The sequence below is a fragment of the Spinacia oleracea genome, chromosome 1 (assembly GCF_020520425.1).
Source record: "Spinacia oleracea cultivar Varoflay chromosome 1, BTI_SOV_V1, whole genome shotgun sequence".
NCBI lineage: Eukaryota > Viridiplantae > Streptophyta > Magnoliopsida > Caryophyllales > Amaranthaceae > Spinacia > Spinacia oleracea.
In genome coordinates, this window is record NC_079487.1 from 128,765,035 (window position 1) to 128,783,167 (window position 18,133).

Below are 18,133 nucleotides of genomic sequence, written 5' to 3' on the forward strand. Positions count from 1 at the left end.
GACATAAGTCATCAGATTAATTAATCAATCATTAGCATAAAACCATACTATCAACTTATCATTTTCTATAATTATGACCTTGAATTTTTGATATTGTTTAATGGGTATCATCGATAATCAATATTGATTAGTTTCTCAAACCCCAATTTAGATATTCAACAAAATCCAATAATTATTTGGGTAACAGTAGGCATGATGTTGGAGCGTTTGTATGTGTAAGAAGCCATCATTCACCTCATTGCTAATAAGTCAAACTCCCATTACCATTAACATACTTTTGTAAAATTAAAATCTTTGTTACCACTTACCAATGTCAATGTTACCATAATTTACAACTTTTGTGGATGTCGTTTATTAAGAAAGAAATAAATAAATAAAATTCTCCACGTATAAGGTTAAACTATCATTGGGATCCCACGATGTCCTAGATGATTATTATTATTATTATTATTATTATTATTATTATTATTATTATTATTATTATTATTATGTGGATATAATTACTTATTATATTTTTGATAAATTATGTTTTAATATTTTAACAAGATAATTTTTCTTTATTATATTAATTATAAGTATAACTTTTACAAAGAGAACATGTAAAAAGTCAATTGGATAAGACTCTATGTTAAAACGGGAGGGTGAAGTGCAGGCGTGCATGTTTAAATCCTATGCAAACTATATTTCTTAATTTTTCTTAATGAAAGTGGATCGATAGCATGAATTGAGGGAAAATGCCACATGACACGTAGATTTATATGAACGCCTTTTAATATATATTATAGATGTCTTATATTTTTTTTTAAATCTTGTGCTCCCTGGGGAAAAAAACACTAGAGGGTCAGGTTTCCCAATGAGTCATCTGGAGTGCGTTCTACTCACGTAATTTTCCCACTTTTCTGAATTTATCTTATATAAACTTATATAAACTTATTAAATCTTATTTGTAGTAATAAATTGTACACTTATTTTTATTTTAACTGCACTTATCTTAACTGAATTTATTTAGATTTTTTTTTTAAATAAGTGAAAACTAGATGAAAATAACAGAGTCTAATAATACTGGTGGTCAAAATGTGTCAGAAAAATGTGAAAAGGCATATGGGCAAATACTCAAATCACGTGGAGCATACATTCGCATCAAGATCAGAAAATTAATTAAGAGCTACTTGAAAAATAAAATAACATGATTAAGGCCCTGTTAGTTCACCTTATTTCTCCTGATCTAATCTGATCTGATCTGATCTGGTCTGGTCTGATCTGATCTGAACTTATTTTTTCTGATCTGATCTGATCTGATCTGGTCTGACCTGATCTGATCTGATCTAATCTGATTCTTCATAATTAAGTTTAAACAAAAATCTACATTTATTAATATTAAACGACTAACGTGTAAAATAAATGTTACACAAATTTATAATATTGATATTATTTATTTGACTTTGCTCATGATTTAACTATTCCTTATATTAGATAGACCTAGACATGATCTAGATAGATCGGTTATGATCTATACATATAAGTTCTGATCTGGATATGATCTGTACAAATCGATTCTGATCTGGACATGATTTGTACAGATCGATTCTGATCTGGACATGATTTGTACAGATCGATTCTGATCTGGACATGATTTGTACAGATCGATTCTGATCTGGACATGATTTGTACAGATCGATTCTAATCTGGACATGATTTGTACAGATCTGTTCTGTTTGGACATGATCAGTTCTGATCTGGAAATGATTTGTACAGTTCAGTTCTGATCTGGACATGATCTGTACAGATCAGTTCTGGACATGATTTGTACACACCAATTCTGATCTGGACATGATCTGTAGAGACCAATTCTGATCTGGACATGAGCTGTACAGTTCAGTTCTGATCTGGACATGATCTGTACAGATCAGGTCTGATCTGGACATGATCTGTATCTGTACATATCATTTCTGATCTGGTCATGATCTGTACATACCAGTTCTGATCTGGTCATGATCACTATTAATCAATTCTGATATGAACATGATCTTTGCCTATCAATTCCGATCTGACATAATCTGTACAGAGTCGATATCTAGACCAGTTATAATCTGGACATATCGATTCTGATCTGGACATGATCTGTACAAATCGGTTTTGATCTGAACATATTGGTTATGTAAGAATTGGTTCTGATGTAGACAAGATCTTTGCAGATTTGAACATGATCTGGACATGATCTGTACAGATCAATTATGATATGGATATTATCTGATTCTATCAGTTCTGGTCTAGATATATACTCCGTAATAGTTTTGATCTATAAAAATCAGTTTTGATATGGACATGACCTGATCATATCGTTTCTGATCTGGACTTATTGGTTTTAATTTGGACATGATGAATTTGAATGTTTTGTTAATGTTTTTTTATGCCTTAAGTAATAGATTTTAATTGCACCGACAACAAATTTCTTTTTTTTTTATTAAAGCAATAATAGTAATAAATATTAAATATAATAACAATGATATAAATAATAATAATAATCATCATCATAATAATCTGGTCTGGTCTGATCTGATCTGGTCTGATCTGATCTGATCTAGTCTGGTCTAGTCTGATCTGATCGGATATGATCTGAACTTATTTTTTCTGATCTGATCTGATCTGATCTGGTTTGATCTGATCTGATTAAATCTAAAATAAGTAATAAGGTCCTGAAATAAGGTGAACTAAACAGGGCCTAAGATTTTTTTTATTTAGACTTTCACTACAAATTCAACCAAGAATAAGACTGTTGAATAATACAACATGCATCTAATGCACGTGGATGCGAACGCATCCCGAAACCAGGGGGGTTAAAAACTTTAAACTCTCCCACTTGATTATTATTTTTGTATTAACGAACCTTGATCATCAAAGACTTTCCATAATTAAATGGGTAGATAAATATTTTGATTTATTTGAAGAAGAAAATCAGGTTCGAATGATAGTGTATAATTAAACAAGGAATTTGGAGTTTCTTGTATTGACTTTCTGCCCTATTTCAAAGATAATGTGAACTAAGATTGAAAAAACGGCCGTTAAAATGTATCTAAAGTAAAGCGTATTAAAAAAATATAAATATAGACCGATCTTTTTAAACTCACTAAAATGATTAAAGAGTGGAAAATAAGCAAATAGTCGATAAAAAGCTATACACCCGGATGGACTTAGATGTACGCATTTCTAAAATAGTTTTCTTAATGAGTCAGAGTGGGATGACAAGAAATGCATCGTTATTCCATTTTTTAGCATCTTTTTTTCTTCTAGAAAAATATAAAATGCGTTTATAATAAGCCATCAATCTCAAAACCCTTATGTATTAAGGTATCATGGCAGTCGAGGTTTTGAACTTAATTATGCCTAGCTTTTATTGATTTAATATATACTTCGTATATACTTGTATTAACCTTCTAGTTTTCTACTCCTATTTCACACGTAATACTAACTAAGTACGTGTCAACATTTAACGTGTAACCATTACTCTGTATCTTATAACGGAGGAAGCACTACAGCCTACAGGTATGTATGTCTATTAAACCCTTTATTTGATGCACTCGTTGTTTAATTTTAAGATCAATTTCTTAGGCTTTTTATTTAATTAATATAAATAAAATATAAATACTAACCTAATTAATAATCTATTAATAGAATCCCCACCCATTACACAATCCCAAAAGTGGACAAAGTTGCCCCCCACTATCCTTTCTTACCTTTCTACTCAACCTTCAACGTTCTATAAATTAGCACGTCCAACTTTGACGTTCTTCCTTCACACATTTCATGTAATAACCACATAAAAAATATTAGTGTGGAAAAAAATGGGGAGAGATTTATGTGTAGGAAATGGGTTTTGCGCAAAGTTGAGCAACAAATGGAAAGCATTTGAAAAACGTATCAATGAAGCTGTTTCAAATAGCATTATTGGTAAGTTTTTCAAGTTAGATGCTAGAAATACTTGTTTTACTAAAGAGTTACGTGCCGCGACCACGACTTTCTTGACTATGTTGTACATTATTACGGTTAATGCTAGTGTTATTGCTGATTCTGGCGGCCGTTGCTCGGCCGCCGACTGCTCGCCCCCGGGTGGGGCGGAATGTGTTCTTAAGCCCAACCCGGGGTACGAGAGGTGTTTGGGCCAACTCAAGAGAGACCTCGTTGTGGGGACCGCTTTGTCGTCTTTTGTGGGCTCCGTTGCAATGGGCTTGTTTGCTAATCTCCCTTTTGGGTTAGCCCCAGGGATGGGGTCCAATGCTTACTTGGCTTACAGCTTGGTGGGCTTTCACGGGACAGGGCCCATGTCGTACGAGACCACCCTTGCTGTGGTTCTTGTTGAAGGGGTTGCTTTCCTTCTTATTGCCATGCTCGGGCTTCGGGCCAAGATGGCCCGATGTATACCTCCACCTGTCCGTCTTGCTTGTGCCGGGGGAATCGGGCTTTTCATCGCGTTTACCGGGCTACAATCCCATCTTGGATTGGGCCTAGTAGGGCCTGATTCGTCCACGTTATTGACCCTCACGGGTTGTCGTACCACCGACCCCGTTACGGGTAAGTGTGTTGAAGGGATGATGCAAAACCCAACCTTATGGTTAGGTTTAGTGGGCCTCTTGATAATCTCATTTGGGCTTATGAAGAACATCAAAGGTAGCATGATATATGGTATACTTTTTGTAACATTTATATCATGGTTTAGAGGAACTAGTGTTACATATTTCCCATACACAACAATTGGTGATGCAAGCTTCAATTACTTCAAAAAAGTAGTGGACTTTCACATGATAAAGTCCACATTAGGTGCAATTAGCTTTGCACACTTTAATACTAGTCAAGTTTGGGTAGCTTTGGTGACATTATTATACGTAGATGTGTTAGCTACAACGGGTACATTGTACACAATGGCCGAAGTTGGTGGTTTTATAGACGAAAAAGGTAGTTTTGAAGGCGAATATGCTGCTTACATGGTTGATGCAAGTTCAACCATAGTGGGGTCCGCCCTCGGCGTCTCCCCTATCGCCACTTTCGTCGAATCAACGGCCGGGATCCAAGAAGGGGGGCGAACAGGATTAACCGCGGTAATTATTGGGATTTACTTTCTCTTGTCAATATTTTTCACCCCACTAATGACTAGTGTGCCACCATGGGCTTTAGGGCCAGGATTAATAGTGGTTGGTGTTTTGATGATGAAAGTGGTAAAAGAAATTGATTGGAATAACATCAAGGAAGCAATGCCAGCCTTTATTACCATTATCCTTATGCCCTTGACTTACTCAATATCCAATGGGATAATTGGGGGAATTGGATTTTACGTCGCGCTTAATTTGTATGATTATGGTGTAAGGGTGATTAAGTGGTTGATTAAGATGAGACGGGCCGTGATTAGGGAAGAAAATCAAGTATTAGCGGCCCCAGTGCCGGATATTCAAGCTTGATGTTGAAGTTTTAAGCATGTTTAGGAGGTTTCTTTTAACTATTATTAGTAACTTAATTAGCTTAATTAGTGAAAATCTATATGTATGCACAAGGTTCAATGAGAGCATCACATCCTTGTAGTGAGTAGATCAGACATAGGTTTAGTAATCTTTCAAGGCTTCTTGTGCATGCATTATGAATATATGAAATCTACATTTCGTCATTTGTTTGGATTATGGTTTTTTTTTTCTTTTTCTTTTTATATCATTAGATATGACATCAGTCCTATGTGTATGCACGCGATTTTTGCTTGAAGTTTATATGTACGATAATAACGTAAATTGATGATAAAGTAGTATAATTGAACTAAATTAAATAAGATGGTGTATAAATTATAATACTTCATACGGAACTAAAGATATAAATGATACTCTCTCCGTATTTATTTAAGAGATACACTTGTTCAGACACGGGTATTAAGAAAAAGAATTGAATGAAATAAAATAATAAAGCAAGTGGGGTTTGGTAGATATTTTAATAAGTAAACAAGTGGAGACCATGTCATTTTGGTGGGGTGGAATGTGGGGTGGGTTTATGAAATTATTTATTTAATAAGATGGTGTGTCATAAGGTAAATTAGATGTATTATTTAATTAGATGGTGGGGTTGATAAATTACTACAAATGACAAGTGTATCTCTTAAATAAATACGACCGGAAAAGGCAAGTGTATCCCTTAAATAAATACGGAGGGAGTACATGATACATGATACACGATACACATAAAAGACCATGAAAATAAAAATAAAGGGTGCAACTAAAAGAATAAGGTTTAGCTTCAAAATTACTCCTAAAAAGAAACTAACCATTATATTAAAATGGTAAATAATTTACCTATCACCATATATTGAAACAGGGAAACAGCGTAGGATGTTTTTTGTTTTCACTTATTTCAGAAAATAAATTCAACAAAAAGGTAAGTTCCAAAGCTAGTATTATCTTAGACTAAAATAAATTTTTACAAGAATATTCAAGTCAAAATATCTACAAGAATGAAAGATTGAAAGGTTGTATACTTTAACATTATACCTTTTCCTCTTCTTGATCAATTATGATTAATACAGGCTATCGAATCCTGTTTGCATTATCGCCCGACATTGTAAAGGTTCTTGAACTAGCCTCAAACATGTGTGAATACCATATGCGATTACATGTGATCGCTCGGGATATATATCAATTATTTTATTTTATTTTTTTGTTTTTCATTGGAAATATTTAATGTCATTAATTTTCGCGATATGTATACTTTTATCTATTTTGTATATTTAATGTCATATTTTGCAATATGTAATCACTATTCACCATCAATAATCTCCAAAATGTAAAAACAACAAATAATTCTCCAAAGTCTCACACCAATAATTGGAACTAAACTCATTAAGCAATTTCCATACCACCACTTTTGTTTTCTTCATCTGTTGCATACTTGCATCCTCTTGCTTGAACAAATATTCAAACCCATAGCTCATAGTTAAAAAAAAGCCCACTACGGCCAGCCACAAAGTTAATGCTCATAATTAAGCTGCTGGAATTTCACTATAGAATTTGGGTCAGGCCCTATTAGACCCACAACCTTGATAAGACTGGAGTCCAACAAAAGACACGAACAACCTGACTGTTTGCAAGTTCAGTAAGACATCGATCAATAAAACACATCTTAATGTTGCATATTAGGCATTCATAGAACAACGCGTCTCATGTGTGACCAGCCACATTATCAACTTGATGATGTGGCGCGTGTAGTTAATAATGAGAAAGTTATTGACAGGTGTTACTTGACTTTTTATGCTGGTGTTACTTATACATTATATTCGTTGTTACTTTTCTTGTTTTTCCTGCAGTTTCTTGAATTTAATGTCAGAGGTTCCTTGTATAGACTGGTATTACTGATTCTCTATGCTGGTGTTACTTATACATTGTATTCGTTGTTACTGTTTTATTGCAGTTTCATGTTAGAGGTTCCTTGTATATAGACCGATGTTACTTGACTTTCTATGATAATGTTACTTATACGTTATATTCGTTGTTATTTTCTTGTTTTACTACAATTTCTTGAATTTCATATTCGAGGTTCCTTATGTATATGGATGTTACTTGACTTTTTATGTCGGTGTTACCTTTTAGTTATTGCAATTTATTCAAATTCATGTTAGAGGTTTATTGTATAACTGATGTTACTTGACTTTCTATGCTAGTGTTACTTATACATTGTTTTCGCTGTTACTTTCCTTGTTTTATTACTTTCTTCAATTTCATGTTAGAGGTTCTTTGTATATTTTGATGTTACTTTATTTTCTATGCTGATGTTACTTTATATTCTTTGCTGATGTTACTTTATTTTCTGGGCTTTAAACACATTGGGCTTATCTATAAGTGTGAATATATCACACCGTCAAGTTGATGGTATGGCTGGTCACATACTCCCTCCGTCCCAGAATACTCGCAACGATTTGACTTTTTGCGTTATTTACATAATTTACTTTGACCCTATTTTATTTAAAATATATGTAAATAAGTGTTAGCATATAATATATTGTTGGCTTCATCTTAATATATATTTTCAAAATATTAATACTTTATAAGTTTTTATAATATATAATTGAAGATATTAATGGTTGTTCCGGTGTTGAAGTGGATGAAACAATGGGCTTCGAATGAAGGCCCTTTTGTGTGTGTTGAAGATCTTGCTAGCTCGAATGTGTCGTGTCCAAATCAACCTGCACAATAAGCAAGTTACTAGCCTCGGGGTGTTTCCGAGGAAAAGCCCCTCTGATGCCTAAGTAAGAACGATGCTCGGATTCTAGAGAGAGAAATTCTCTAGAAGAGTAGTCTTAAGGCGTGAAATGGGCGTACCTTGGTATGTGAGCCATGACGGCTTATTTATAGTGTTTGTACAATAAATTCCCTTAGGTTATTTATTGTAAGTGGGCCTTGAGCCTTGATTGGTGGCTGAATAGCCTTTTTGGAATATAGTGCTTGTGGGTTTGATGCTGCTGTATTGAGCCATTGGGCTTTGGACTTAGTGGCCCAATTAATAGTCAATTGGGAGCCCAAACAATGGTTAAAGTTGTGTATTGGCAAGCGTGTTCGGTCAAACCATTGCGAGTTTGAAGTTCATAGAATCACTGATAGTTCAGTAGGAACACTTGACAAGAGGGGGGTGAATTGTTTCTTGGGAACTTGGGTAAGTTTCTTGCGGAATTTAAACAATAAAGAAACTGAGAATAATGAGCGAAGAAAGATATAAAATGGAGGAACCTTCTTGACCCTAATCAAGAAGAACCTCACTACTCTTTTGTATTAATGTAATAACTCTATTACAAATACACTCTCTAACTCGAGTTCCTCTCGAACACGAGTTCCCCACAGCAATCCCCTTTGATTACTGTGCTCCTCTTTCTCTCTCTGACTTAACTCTAAGTCGCTCCTTTTCTCTTTGACTTAACTCTAAGTCGCTCTGTTTCTCTTTGACTTAACTCTAAGTCAATTAAGGATCACTCAACCCTTAAACCCAAAATACAATTTGATATAAAACTCTAGTACGTAATAAAGCTCAAAGCAATAAGGAACTCAAGGGACACTCTTTTGAAAACTGATTCTCTTTTAAAACGTTTAAGCTCTTAAAATATATTTTGCAAAGATCAGTTGTGTGTTTTGAAAAGCTAAAACTCTTCTCCTTTTATAGGAGAGTTTTACTTAGGGTTTGGTACCCATGTTTCCCTCAACCACCCACTAGCAGTTACTGCTCAGTAACATGGGCATAGTTGGAGAGAAACAAGGGAGACCAAATCAAAACACTAAATGTACGTTGAACAGAAATACGTGGGGAGAGTTTCAAGGAACGTGGAAAAACTTTTACTTGAGAAACAAGGAGAGTAAATCAGAATCCTATGTTTCATTTATTAATTAAATACATTTTATTTATTAAAAAGATTTTCCAAGTTAAAACTCTTTTATAATTACAGTTAACATATTTCATTTAAAACGTACCAAAATACTATGTCCCTTTCATACCAAATTACTTATAAACTTTATTAAATACTTACATAAATCCTAAAACATAAACTCATATGTTGTAGTCTTCATGTTGCACCTTTAGAAGCTTCACTCGAAGACTTCCCGATTTGTTCCTTCTCTGGAACGCCGAGGATCCACATAATATATGAGGATCTCGCCTTAGGAACTCGCCTAAGGATCTCGCCTTGCATAATGATTATTTCTTCAATGTAGTGTCTGACATGGATCAATTACTTGCTTATATTCCACGTTGCTTAGTTTATCCAACTCAGGATCTCCTTAACTTAGCATTATCCCTCTAAGGATCTCGGAACCTATTATGCAACATAACTTAACCAATTGTCAGGAGTTTGCTTTTTCATCATCAAAACTTTAGGATCAACAATATTCCCCCTTTTTGGTGATGACAACAAAAGCAAACTTTCACTAAATGCAGCAATAATCAATTAGAATAAATATAAAGCAATAAACTAAATAAACTAAATAAATTATTTTTATAAAAATTAATCTAAACTTCCTAAATGAAATTAAGGAAAATTTAAAATTAATTTTAATAAACGAAAATAAAATTAGAAACGAGAAATAAATTTTTTATAAACTTACATCGAGAAGAGAGTAGTGAGACGGATTCAAGTGATCAATTTAAGTTAAGTTTGCATTCATTTCCCCCTGTTGGCATTAACAAAAAGTAGAAATACACAATACTAATATATACCGATTAGAGCGCCCTCCGATCAACGGTTGGCAAACTAAGTTAGCCTCAAAGTTAAGTTCCAACGTACTAGATTTGAATAGAAAACATAATAAATAACTAGTCATGATTTTAGAGATACGTTTGTTTATGAGTTCCACAGAAATAAAAGAATAAAAATCGTTATGTTTCCCAACAGAGGGTTACATACCAAAAAGAATATAAAAAATAAAATAAAAAGTTCCAAAAAAAAAATCAAAAGCGTAATGTAACACAAATGGATAGGATCAGGAATGACGGCTTGGGTATGTAGCAAGTTTAGGTTGTTCCTGTTTCAACTGCATATAGATACATATCCTTTCTCAATTTCCATTGCGTCTTTTCATTCTTCCATTTTCTCATCATCATTCTCATTATCATAATATATATCAACAGACAACAGAGAACTGTTCACCTTAGGAACCACGTTGTTAACCCATAATTTTTTTTTTTTTTTTTTTTTTTTTTTTTTTTTTTTGGGTAACAACTGCATCCCTTTAATATAATTCACAACCCAAAAAAAAATTCTCATAAACCAAATTTGCATCATCAACCGAAGGAACACGGAATGAGGTAAGTTCCCCCTTAGAACAATCCGTCTTATTTCTTTTTCGTTTTCCTCTTTTTTTTTTTTTTTTTTTTTTTTTTTTTTTTTGGAGCCCTTCCTTGCTGTTTTGCGTCGAACAGAAACCCAGAGGTGGGTGGGTGGGTAGGATCGCAATCGGGTCTGGGCGACAGATATGGGTTGCGAACGGCAGGGTGGTTGGTTTGTTGGGTTCGCGAACAGGCTGGGGGCGAGTGGATCTGGGTTTGGGTTGTGGGTCGCGAACAGGTTTTGGGCGATATGGTTGGTGGAGTTGGACGGTGACGGTGAATGTGGGTGGCCGGCGTCGAGGGCAAGCTGGACGGTGGTTCTGGGCTGGGCGGAGATGGGTCGCGAACTGGGTGGTGAAAGGGTGTTCGCGAGCGGGTGTGGGTGGAGGGTTTTGGGGGGTGTTTGTCGGAAGTGGTGGTGTGGGTTTCGGCGACGACGGTGCTGCGATGCTTAGGGTTGAGCCGCTGCCGCCGGTGGTCGAGGCTGCTTGAGTCCGGCCGCCGGTGGTGGTGGTTATTTTCAATTTGGGCATTTTTCATGGCTAGGGTTTGAATTTGGGGATTTTTAATTTTTAGGGTTTCTTGTGTTTTGAATTGGTGAGATTGGTGTGATCCATAGGTGTGAGAGATCCATAGGTGTGATCCATTTGCTTTTAATTTTGGAAAAGATAAAATTTAATGGAATAAATGAAAAGTTGAAGGATATATTTATAAGAGAAAAAAAAACTTAATTTGTGGAAAAATAAAATTTGTGGAAAAATAAAATAAAATGAGTAAATAGAAATTTGTAACAAAAAAAAAAAAACCATGATCCTCCTAGATTAGTGGAACTTTGTGAATTACGTATCTCATATTACTGACTAATTAAATACACATTTTTAATTCGAAATTTTTAGTTGTTCCTCAACGATGGTAAACTTCAGTTATGCTTTACGCACATGTATTTATAATGGTATACAGTAGTAATGCATAAATCTAAAAGAGTCATACCTCATGAGGATCTGTCAGCTTACTTATCTTATTTTGATCATCCCGAGTTCCATTCTCATTTTCTCATGCTTCTCTCTGCTTAAAGGTTTAGTCATAATATCTGCAATTTGATTCTCGGTTTGACAAAAGTCCAACTTGATTAAACCTTTTTCAACATTATCCTTAAGAAAGTGATGCCTAATATGAATATGCTTAACCCGGGAATGATGTACCGGATCCTTAGAAATGCAGATTGCGCTAGTGTTATCACAGTAAATAGGAACACAATCATATATGATCCCAAAATCCCTTAACTGTTGCTTTATCCACAGTATTTGAGAGCAACATGCAGCAGCTGCTACATATTCAGCTTCTGCTGTGGATAAAGCAACGGTATTCTGTTTCTTGGAACCCCAAGAAACCATGCAAGATCCTAGGAATTGAACCATACCTGATGTGCTCTTTCGGTTTACTAAATCACCTGCATAGTCTGCATCTGCATATCCTTTTAAATCGAAAGTTCCACTTCTTGGATAAAACAGACATAGATCGTCTGTTCCTTTGAGGTATCTGAATATCCTCTTCACTGCAGTCATGAGGGACTCCTTTGGGTTTGATTGAAATCTTGCACACAACCCAACACTGAATGATATGTCTGGTCTGCTTGCGGTTAGGTATAGCAGAGATCCAATCATTCCTCTGTACGTCGTTTGATTCACACTTTTTCCTGTGGGATCCTCATCTAGTCTTGTGGCTGTTCCCATGGGAGTGTGATTTGTTTTCACTGAATCTAGCTCGTACTTTTTGAGGAGTTCCTTCACATATTTTTGTTGGTGGATCATAATTCCTTCCTTAGTTTGTTTGATTTGCAAACCAAGAAAGAAATTGAGTTCCCCCATCATACTCATTTCAAACTCACTGCACATTAAATTAGCAAAATCCTTGCACAAATTTTCGTTAGTAGCACCAAATAATATATCATCGACATAAATTTGTACAACTAATAAGTCAGATCCTTTTGATTTTAAAAATAGAGTTTTATCGATTCTTCCACGTTTAAAATCATTTTGTAAAAGAAACTTTGATAATCTCTCGTACCACGATCTAGGAGCTTGCTTTAACCCATAAAGAGCTTTATCAAGCTTATAGATGTGGTTCGGAAATTTGGGATTCTCAAAACCAGGGGGTTGTTCCACATAGACGTCTTCCTCAAGAAAACCATTTAAGAAAGCACATTTGACGTCCATCTGATACAACTTGAATCCCATAAAGGCTGCAAAAGCAATTAGAATACGAATAGCTTCTAATCTAGCAACAGGAGCAAAGGTTTCTTCGAAATCAATACCTTCCTGTTGATTGTAGCCCTTGACTACTAACCTTGCCTTGTTCCTGATGATTGTAGTATGTTCATCGAGCTTGTTCCTGAACACCCACTTTAATCCTATGACTTTCTGATTCTTTGGCTTGGGTTCCAGATGCCATACCTTGTTCCTTTGGAACTCATTTAACTCATCTTGCATGGCAGTGATCCAATCAGCATCTTCCAAAGCTTCGGTGTGGTTCCTTGGCTCGATTGTGGAGAGGAACGCATGAAAAGCACAGAAGTTCCTTAGTTGAGACCTTGTTTGAGTTCCTTTCCTAATATTACTGATAATCAGATCCATTGGGTGAGAACTTTGATGTTTCCAGGGCTTAGGTTGAAATTGTGCCACTGGAACATCTAAGGTCTCCTCAGTTCCTTCTGTTTCCTGAGATCCTTGTTCCTCTGCATCAGAGGTCTCTTGATCTTCTTCTGGTTCCTCAGAATTTGCATTTTCTTGTTCCTCATGATCAACATTTTCTGGTTCCTCAGGATCAGGGGTTCTTCTTCCAGGAACTCCTTGGTTAGTAGCAGTTTCTTGTGTTTGTGGATCTGCTATTCCATTTTGCTTTCTTCCAGGAGAGATTTCCTCATCATAATCTGTAAAACGAGTTAATCCAATTTCGAAATCTTCCTGTTCCCGAATCTCATCAACATTGTTAGCTTCATCAAATATTATATGTACACTCTCTTCAATACACATCGACCTTTTATTATAAACTCTATATGCTTTACTGTTTAAGGCGTATCCTAGGAACACGGCCTCATCACTTCTTTCATCGAATTTCCCTAAGTTTCTTTTGCCATTGTTGTGAACAAAGCATTTACACCCAAAGGCTCTAAAGTAAGAGATATTGGGTTTGTTTCCTTTTAATAACTCATAGGGAGTCTTGTTTAAAATGGCCCTGATCATTACTCTATTAACAATATAGCAAGCTGTGTTTACTGCTTCAGCCCAGAAGTTCCTTGGTAAGGAACTGGCAATTAACATGGTTCTAGCCATGTCTTCCAAGGTTCTATTTTTCCTTTCAACGACTCCATTTTGTTGTGGAGTCCTAGGTGCAGAAAAGTTGTGATCCATACCTTGTTCCTTGCAGTATTCATCAAACTTGTGATTCTCGAATTCAGTTCCATGATCTGACCTTATATGTATTAGCTGACGTCCTGTGGATCTTTGTATTCTCTTAGCAAAAGCAACAAATTCATTAAACGTTTCATCTTTACTTGCTAAGAAAATAACCCAGGTAAATCGAGAAAAATCGTCAACAATAACCAAGACATAACGTTTTCCACTTCTACTTTGAATTCTCATAGGTCCACACAAATCCATATGGATGAGTTCCAATGGTTTAGTTGTGCTGACCATTTTCTTAGGCTTGAAAGAGCTCCTGACATGCTTTCCTTTGGCACATGCTTCACAAACTTTGTCTTTAAGGAACTTGATGGAAGGTAGACCTCTCACTAGTTCCTTTGATCTCAGTTTGTCAAGCAATGAAAAGCTAGCATGTCCGAATCTCTTGTGCCATAGAAGTGGATCCTCCTCAATAACACTAAGACAAGTTAAGTTGTTCCTTGGAACTTTGTTGAGATCCACAGTATACGTGTTCCCTTTGCGAGTTCCTTCCAAAATAACTTCCTTACTGTTATTGTTAATAATTCGACAACTTTCTGAAGTAAAGCTTACCGAGTTTCCTTTGTCACAGAATTGTGAAATACTAAGCAGACTGTGCATTAAACCTTCTACCAGGAACACATTATCAATTGAATGGGAACTTGACCTTCCTACTTTTCCAATGGCGATGATTTCACCTTTCTTGTTGTCTCCAAAGGTCACAGTTCCTCCGTTGTAGGCCTCTAGTGAGAGAAATTTGGTTTTATCTCCTGTCATGTGCTTGGAACACCCGCTATCAAGATACCACGAGTTGTTCCCCCTCACTAGGACCTGCAATATTATCAATTGTTAGATACAGGAACTCGGGTTTCCTCGAGTTCCTTTTCTACTAAAGGATCATCTTTCTTAATCCATATCTTCTTGACAATGTTCTGGTTTTTATTGAACAGATCCTTCTTTTTGGAACACTCAGTCACAACATGATCACCAGTACCACAAAAGGAACAAACTTTGACACTAGGCAGTTCCACATAATTTTTCTTTTTACCATTGTTCCTTTTATAGTAAAAACCTAGGCCTTCAGTTCTCTTAGATTGAGCCTTCTCAATCCACTTAGGCGTGATTCTAGGAGATTGTTTATGTGCATTTGCTAAGGCTAGTTCCTTGGTTAATTTCTCCTTTTGTTCCTTTACTGTGACCAACTCACTGTTTAATTTTTCCAAATCAACGTTAAAGACCCCCATGCTAATCTCAGTGGACTTGCTAGGATCTAGGCTTAAATTAAACAGTTTATATTGACTGAGTTCCACTTTGAGAAGAATGTTTTCATTTTTGACTCTCTCAAAGGAGTTTTGAAGAGCAGTGTTTCTATCAAGCAAGTCAAAGAACCTACCCTGTACATCAGATCTAACATTATTAAGGTAGGTCATGTGTCCCTTGGTGAGTTCCAAGGCTTTGTCACTTTGAGCCTTTATTACATTGAGCTTTTTAAAGTTATCTAGAGTTTCTATCAATAATTCCACTAACTTATTTTTAGACAGAGATTGAAGAGTTGAGGAACTTACTTCTTTTGATGGATCTTGGGTTGTTCCATCAATCTTTGCCATAAGACAAAGGTTTGCTGTTTCTTCATTTGGTTGATCCTCATCTTCTTCCGAGTCAGTAGCATCTCCCCAAGCTGCGATCATAGCCTTCTTGAAGTTGGGTTTGGCAAAGGTTGATTTGTTGAATCTTTCCTTGGACAGATCCTTTCCCTTGCCTTTCCCTTTTTCATTTTCCCACTGAGGGCAGTCTTTGATTAGATGGTCTGATTCTCCGCACTTGAAACATCCTTGGTCAGGCTTGGAACCGCTTGGTTTTCTCATTGAGTTCCTTCCTCTTAGATTTCCAGGTTTAGAGTTCCTGTAAAATCTTTTCATTCTTCTGACCAACATGGCAGCTTCTTCTTCATCAGGATCCGAGTCCTCCTGTTCCTCAGCCTTAAGAGCAAGGCCTCGATTCTTGGGATTCTCAGGAACAGCTGCTCCTAGATGTAATTCATGCGTCATCAAGGATCCCGCCAATTGTTCAATGTTGAATTTGGTGAAATCCTTTGTTTCGAACAATGCCGTGACCTTGGTTCTCCATCTATCATCCTGTGGCATGCTCCTTAGGATCTTCCTAACCTGTTCATCAGAGGGAATATTTCTTCCAAGAGAAACTAGTTCATTAGTGATATTAGTGAAACGAGTAAACATTTCCTGTATTGTTTCTCTTGGTTGCATTTCAAAACGTTCATACTTAGACATTAATAAATCAATTTTTGAACGTTTGACCTCATTAGTTCCTTCATGAGTTATTTGAAGGAGATCCCAGATTTGCTTTGCGCTCTTGCACCCCATAACTCTGTTATGTTCATGAGGTCCAAGGCCGCAATGCAAGATTTTCACAGCCATTGCGTTGATTTCGAATTTCTCAAAATCTTCCTTAGTAAAATCAGACATAGGTTTAGGAACTACCTCATTTTGAGCATTGGTCATTGTTACCTCGAAATCGCCGACTTCTATGACTCGCCAGACTTGATAATTCTCTGCCTTGATGTAGATCTCCATCCTGTTCTTCCAGTAGGTGTAGAATTTTCCGTTGAACATTGGAGGTCTTTGAGTGGAATAACCTTCCTCGAGTTTCTCGTAAGCGTTCATATTTTCCAGGAACTTTTTCTCAACAGGGTTTCCTGTATTTTTGTGAGATCCTGCTCTGATACCAACTGATAGTTCAGTAGGAACACTTGACAAGAGGGGGGGGGTGAATTGTTTCTTGGGAACTTGGGTAAGTTTCTTGCGGAATTTAAACAATAAAGAAACTGAGAATAATGAGCGAAGAAAGATATAAAATGGAGGAACCTTCTTGACCCTAATCAAGAAGAACCTCACTACTCTTTTGTATTAATGTAATAACTCTATTACAAATACACTCTCTAACTCGAGTTCCTCTCGAACACGAGTTCCCCACAGCAATCCCCTTTGATTACTGTGCTCCTCTTTCTCTCTCTGACTTAACTCTAAGTCGCTCCTTTTCTCTTTGACTTAACTCTAAGTCGCTCTGTTTCTCTTTGACTTAACTCTAAGTCAATTAAGGATCACTCAACCCTTAAACCCAAAATACAATTTGATATAAAACTCTAGTACGTAATAAAGCTCAAAGCAATAAGGAACTCAAGGGACACTCTTTTGAAAACTGATTCTCTTTTGAAACGTTTAAGCTCTTAAAATATATTTTGCAAAGATCAGTTGTGTGTTTTGAAAAGCTAAAACTCTTCTCCTTTTATAGGAGAGTTTTACTTAGGGTTTGGTACCCATGTTTCCCTCAACCACCCACTAGCAGTTACTGCTCAGTAACATGGGCATAGTTGGAGAGAAACAAGGGAGACCAAATCAAAACACTAAATGTACGTTGAACAGAAATACGTGGGGAGAGTTTCAAGGAACGTGGAAAAACTTTTACTTGAGAAACAAGGAGAGTAAATCAGAATCCTATGTTTCATTTATTAATTAAATACATTTTATTTATTAAAAAGATTTTCCAAGTTAAAACTCTTTTATAATTACAGTTAACATATTTCATTTAAAACGTACCAAAATACTATGTCCCTTTCATACCAAATTACTTATAAACTTTATTAAATACTTACATAAATCCTAAAACATAAACTCATATGTTGTAGTCTTCATGTTGCACCTTTAGAAGCTTCACTCGAAGACTTCCCGATTTGTTCCTTCTCTGGAACGCCGAGGATCCACATAATATATGAGGATCTCGCCTTAGGAACTCGCCTAAGGATCTCGCCTTGCATAATGATTATTTCTTCAATGTAGTGTCTGACA

The 18,133-nt window shown here is 35.9% G+C and overlaps 1 protein-coding gene across 1 annotated transcript; it reads left to right on the forward strand.

Annotated features, from left to right (window-relative positions):
• The first annotated feature begins 3,764 nt into the window (after nucleotides 1-3,764).
• LOC110794585 (adenine/guanine permease AZG2) lies at nucleotides 3,765-5,653 on the forward strand. Its single transcript, XM_021999559.2, has one exon. The coding sequence runs from the start codon at nucleotides 3,843-3,845 to the stop codon at nucleotides 5,448-5,450; it is 1,608 nt and encodes a 535-aa protein (XP_021855251.2). The 5' UTR covers nucleotides 3,765-3,842; the 3' UTR covers nucleotides 5,451-5,653.
• Nucleotides 5,654-18,133: the final 12,480 nt, after the last annotated feature.

Bases quoted from the DNA above. Each gene is read 5' to 3' on its own strand.
- LOC110794585 (XM_021999559.2), top strand. From the start codon at position 3,843: ATGGGGAGAGATTTATGTGTAGGAAATGGGTTTTGCGCAAAGTTGAGC.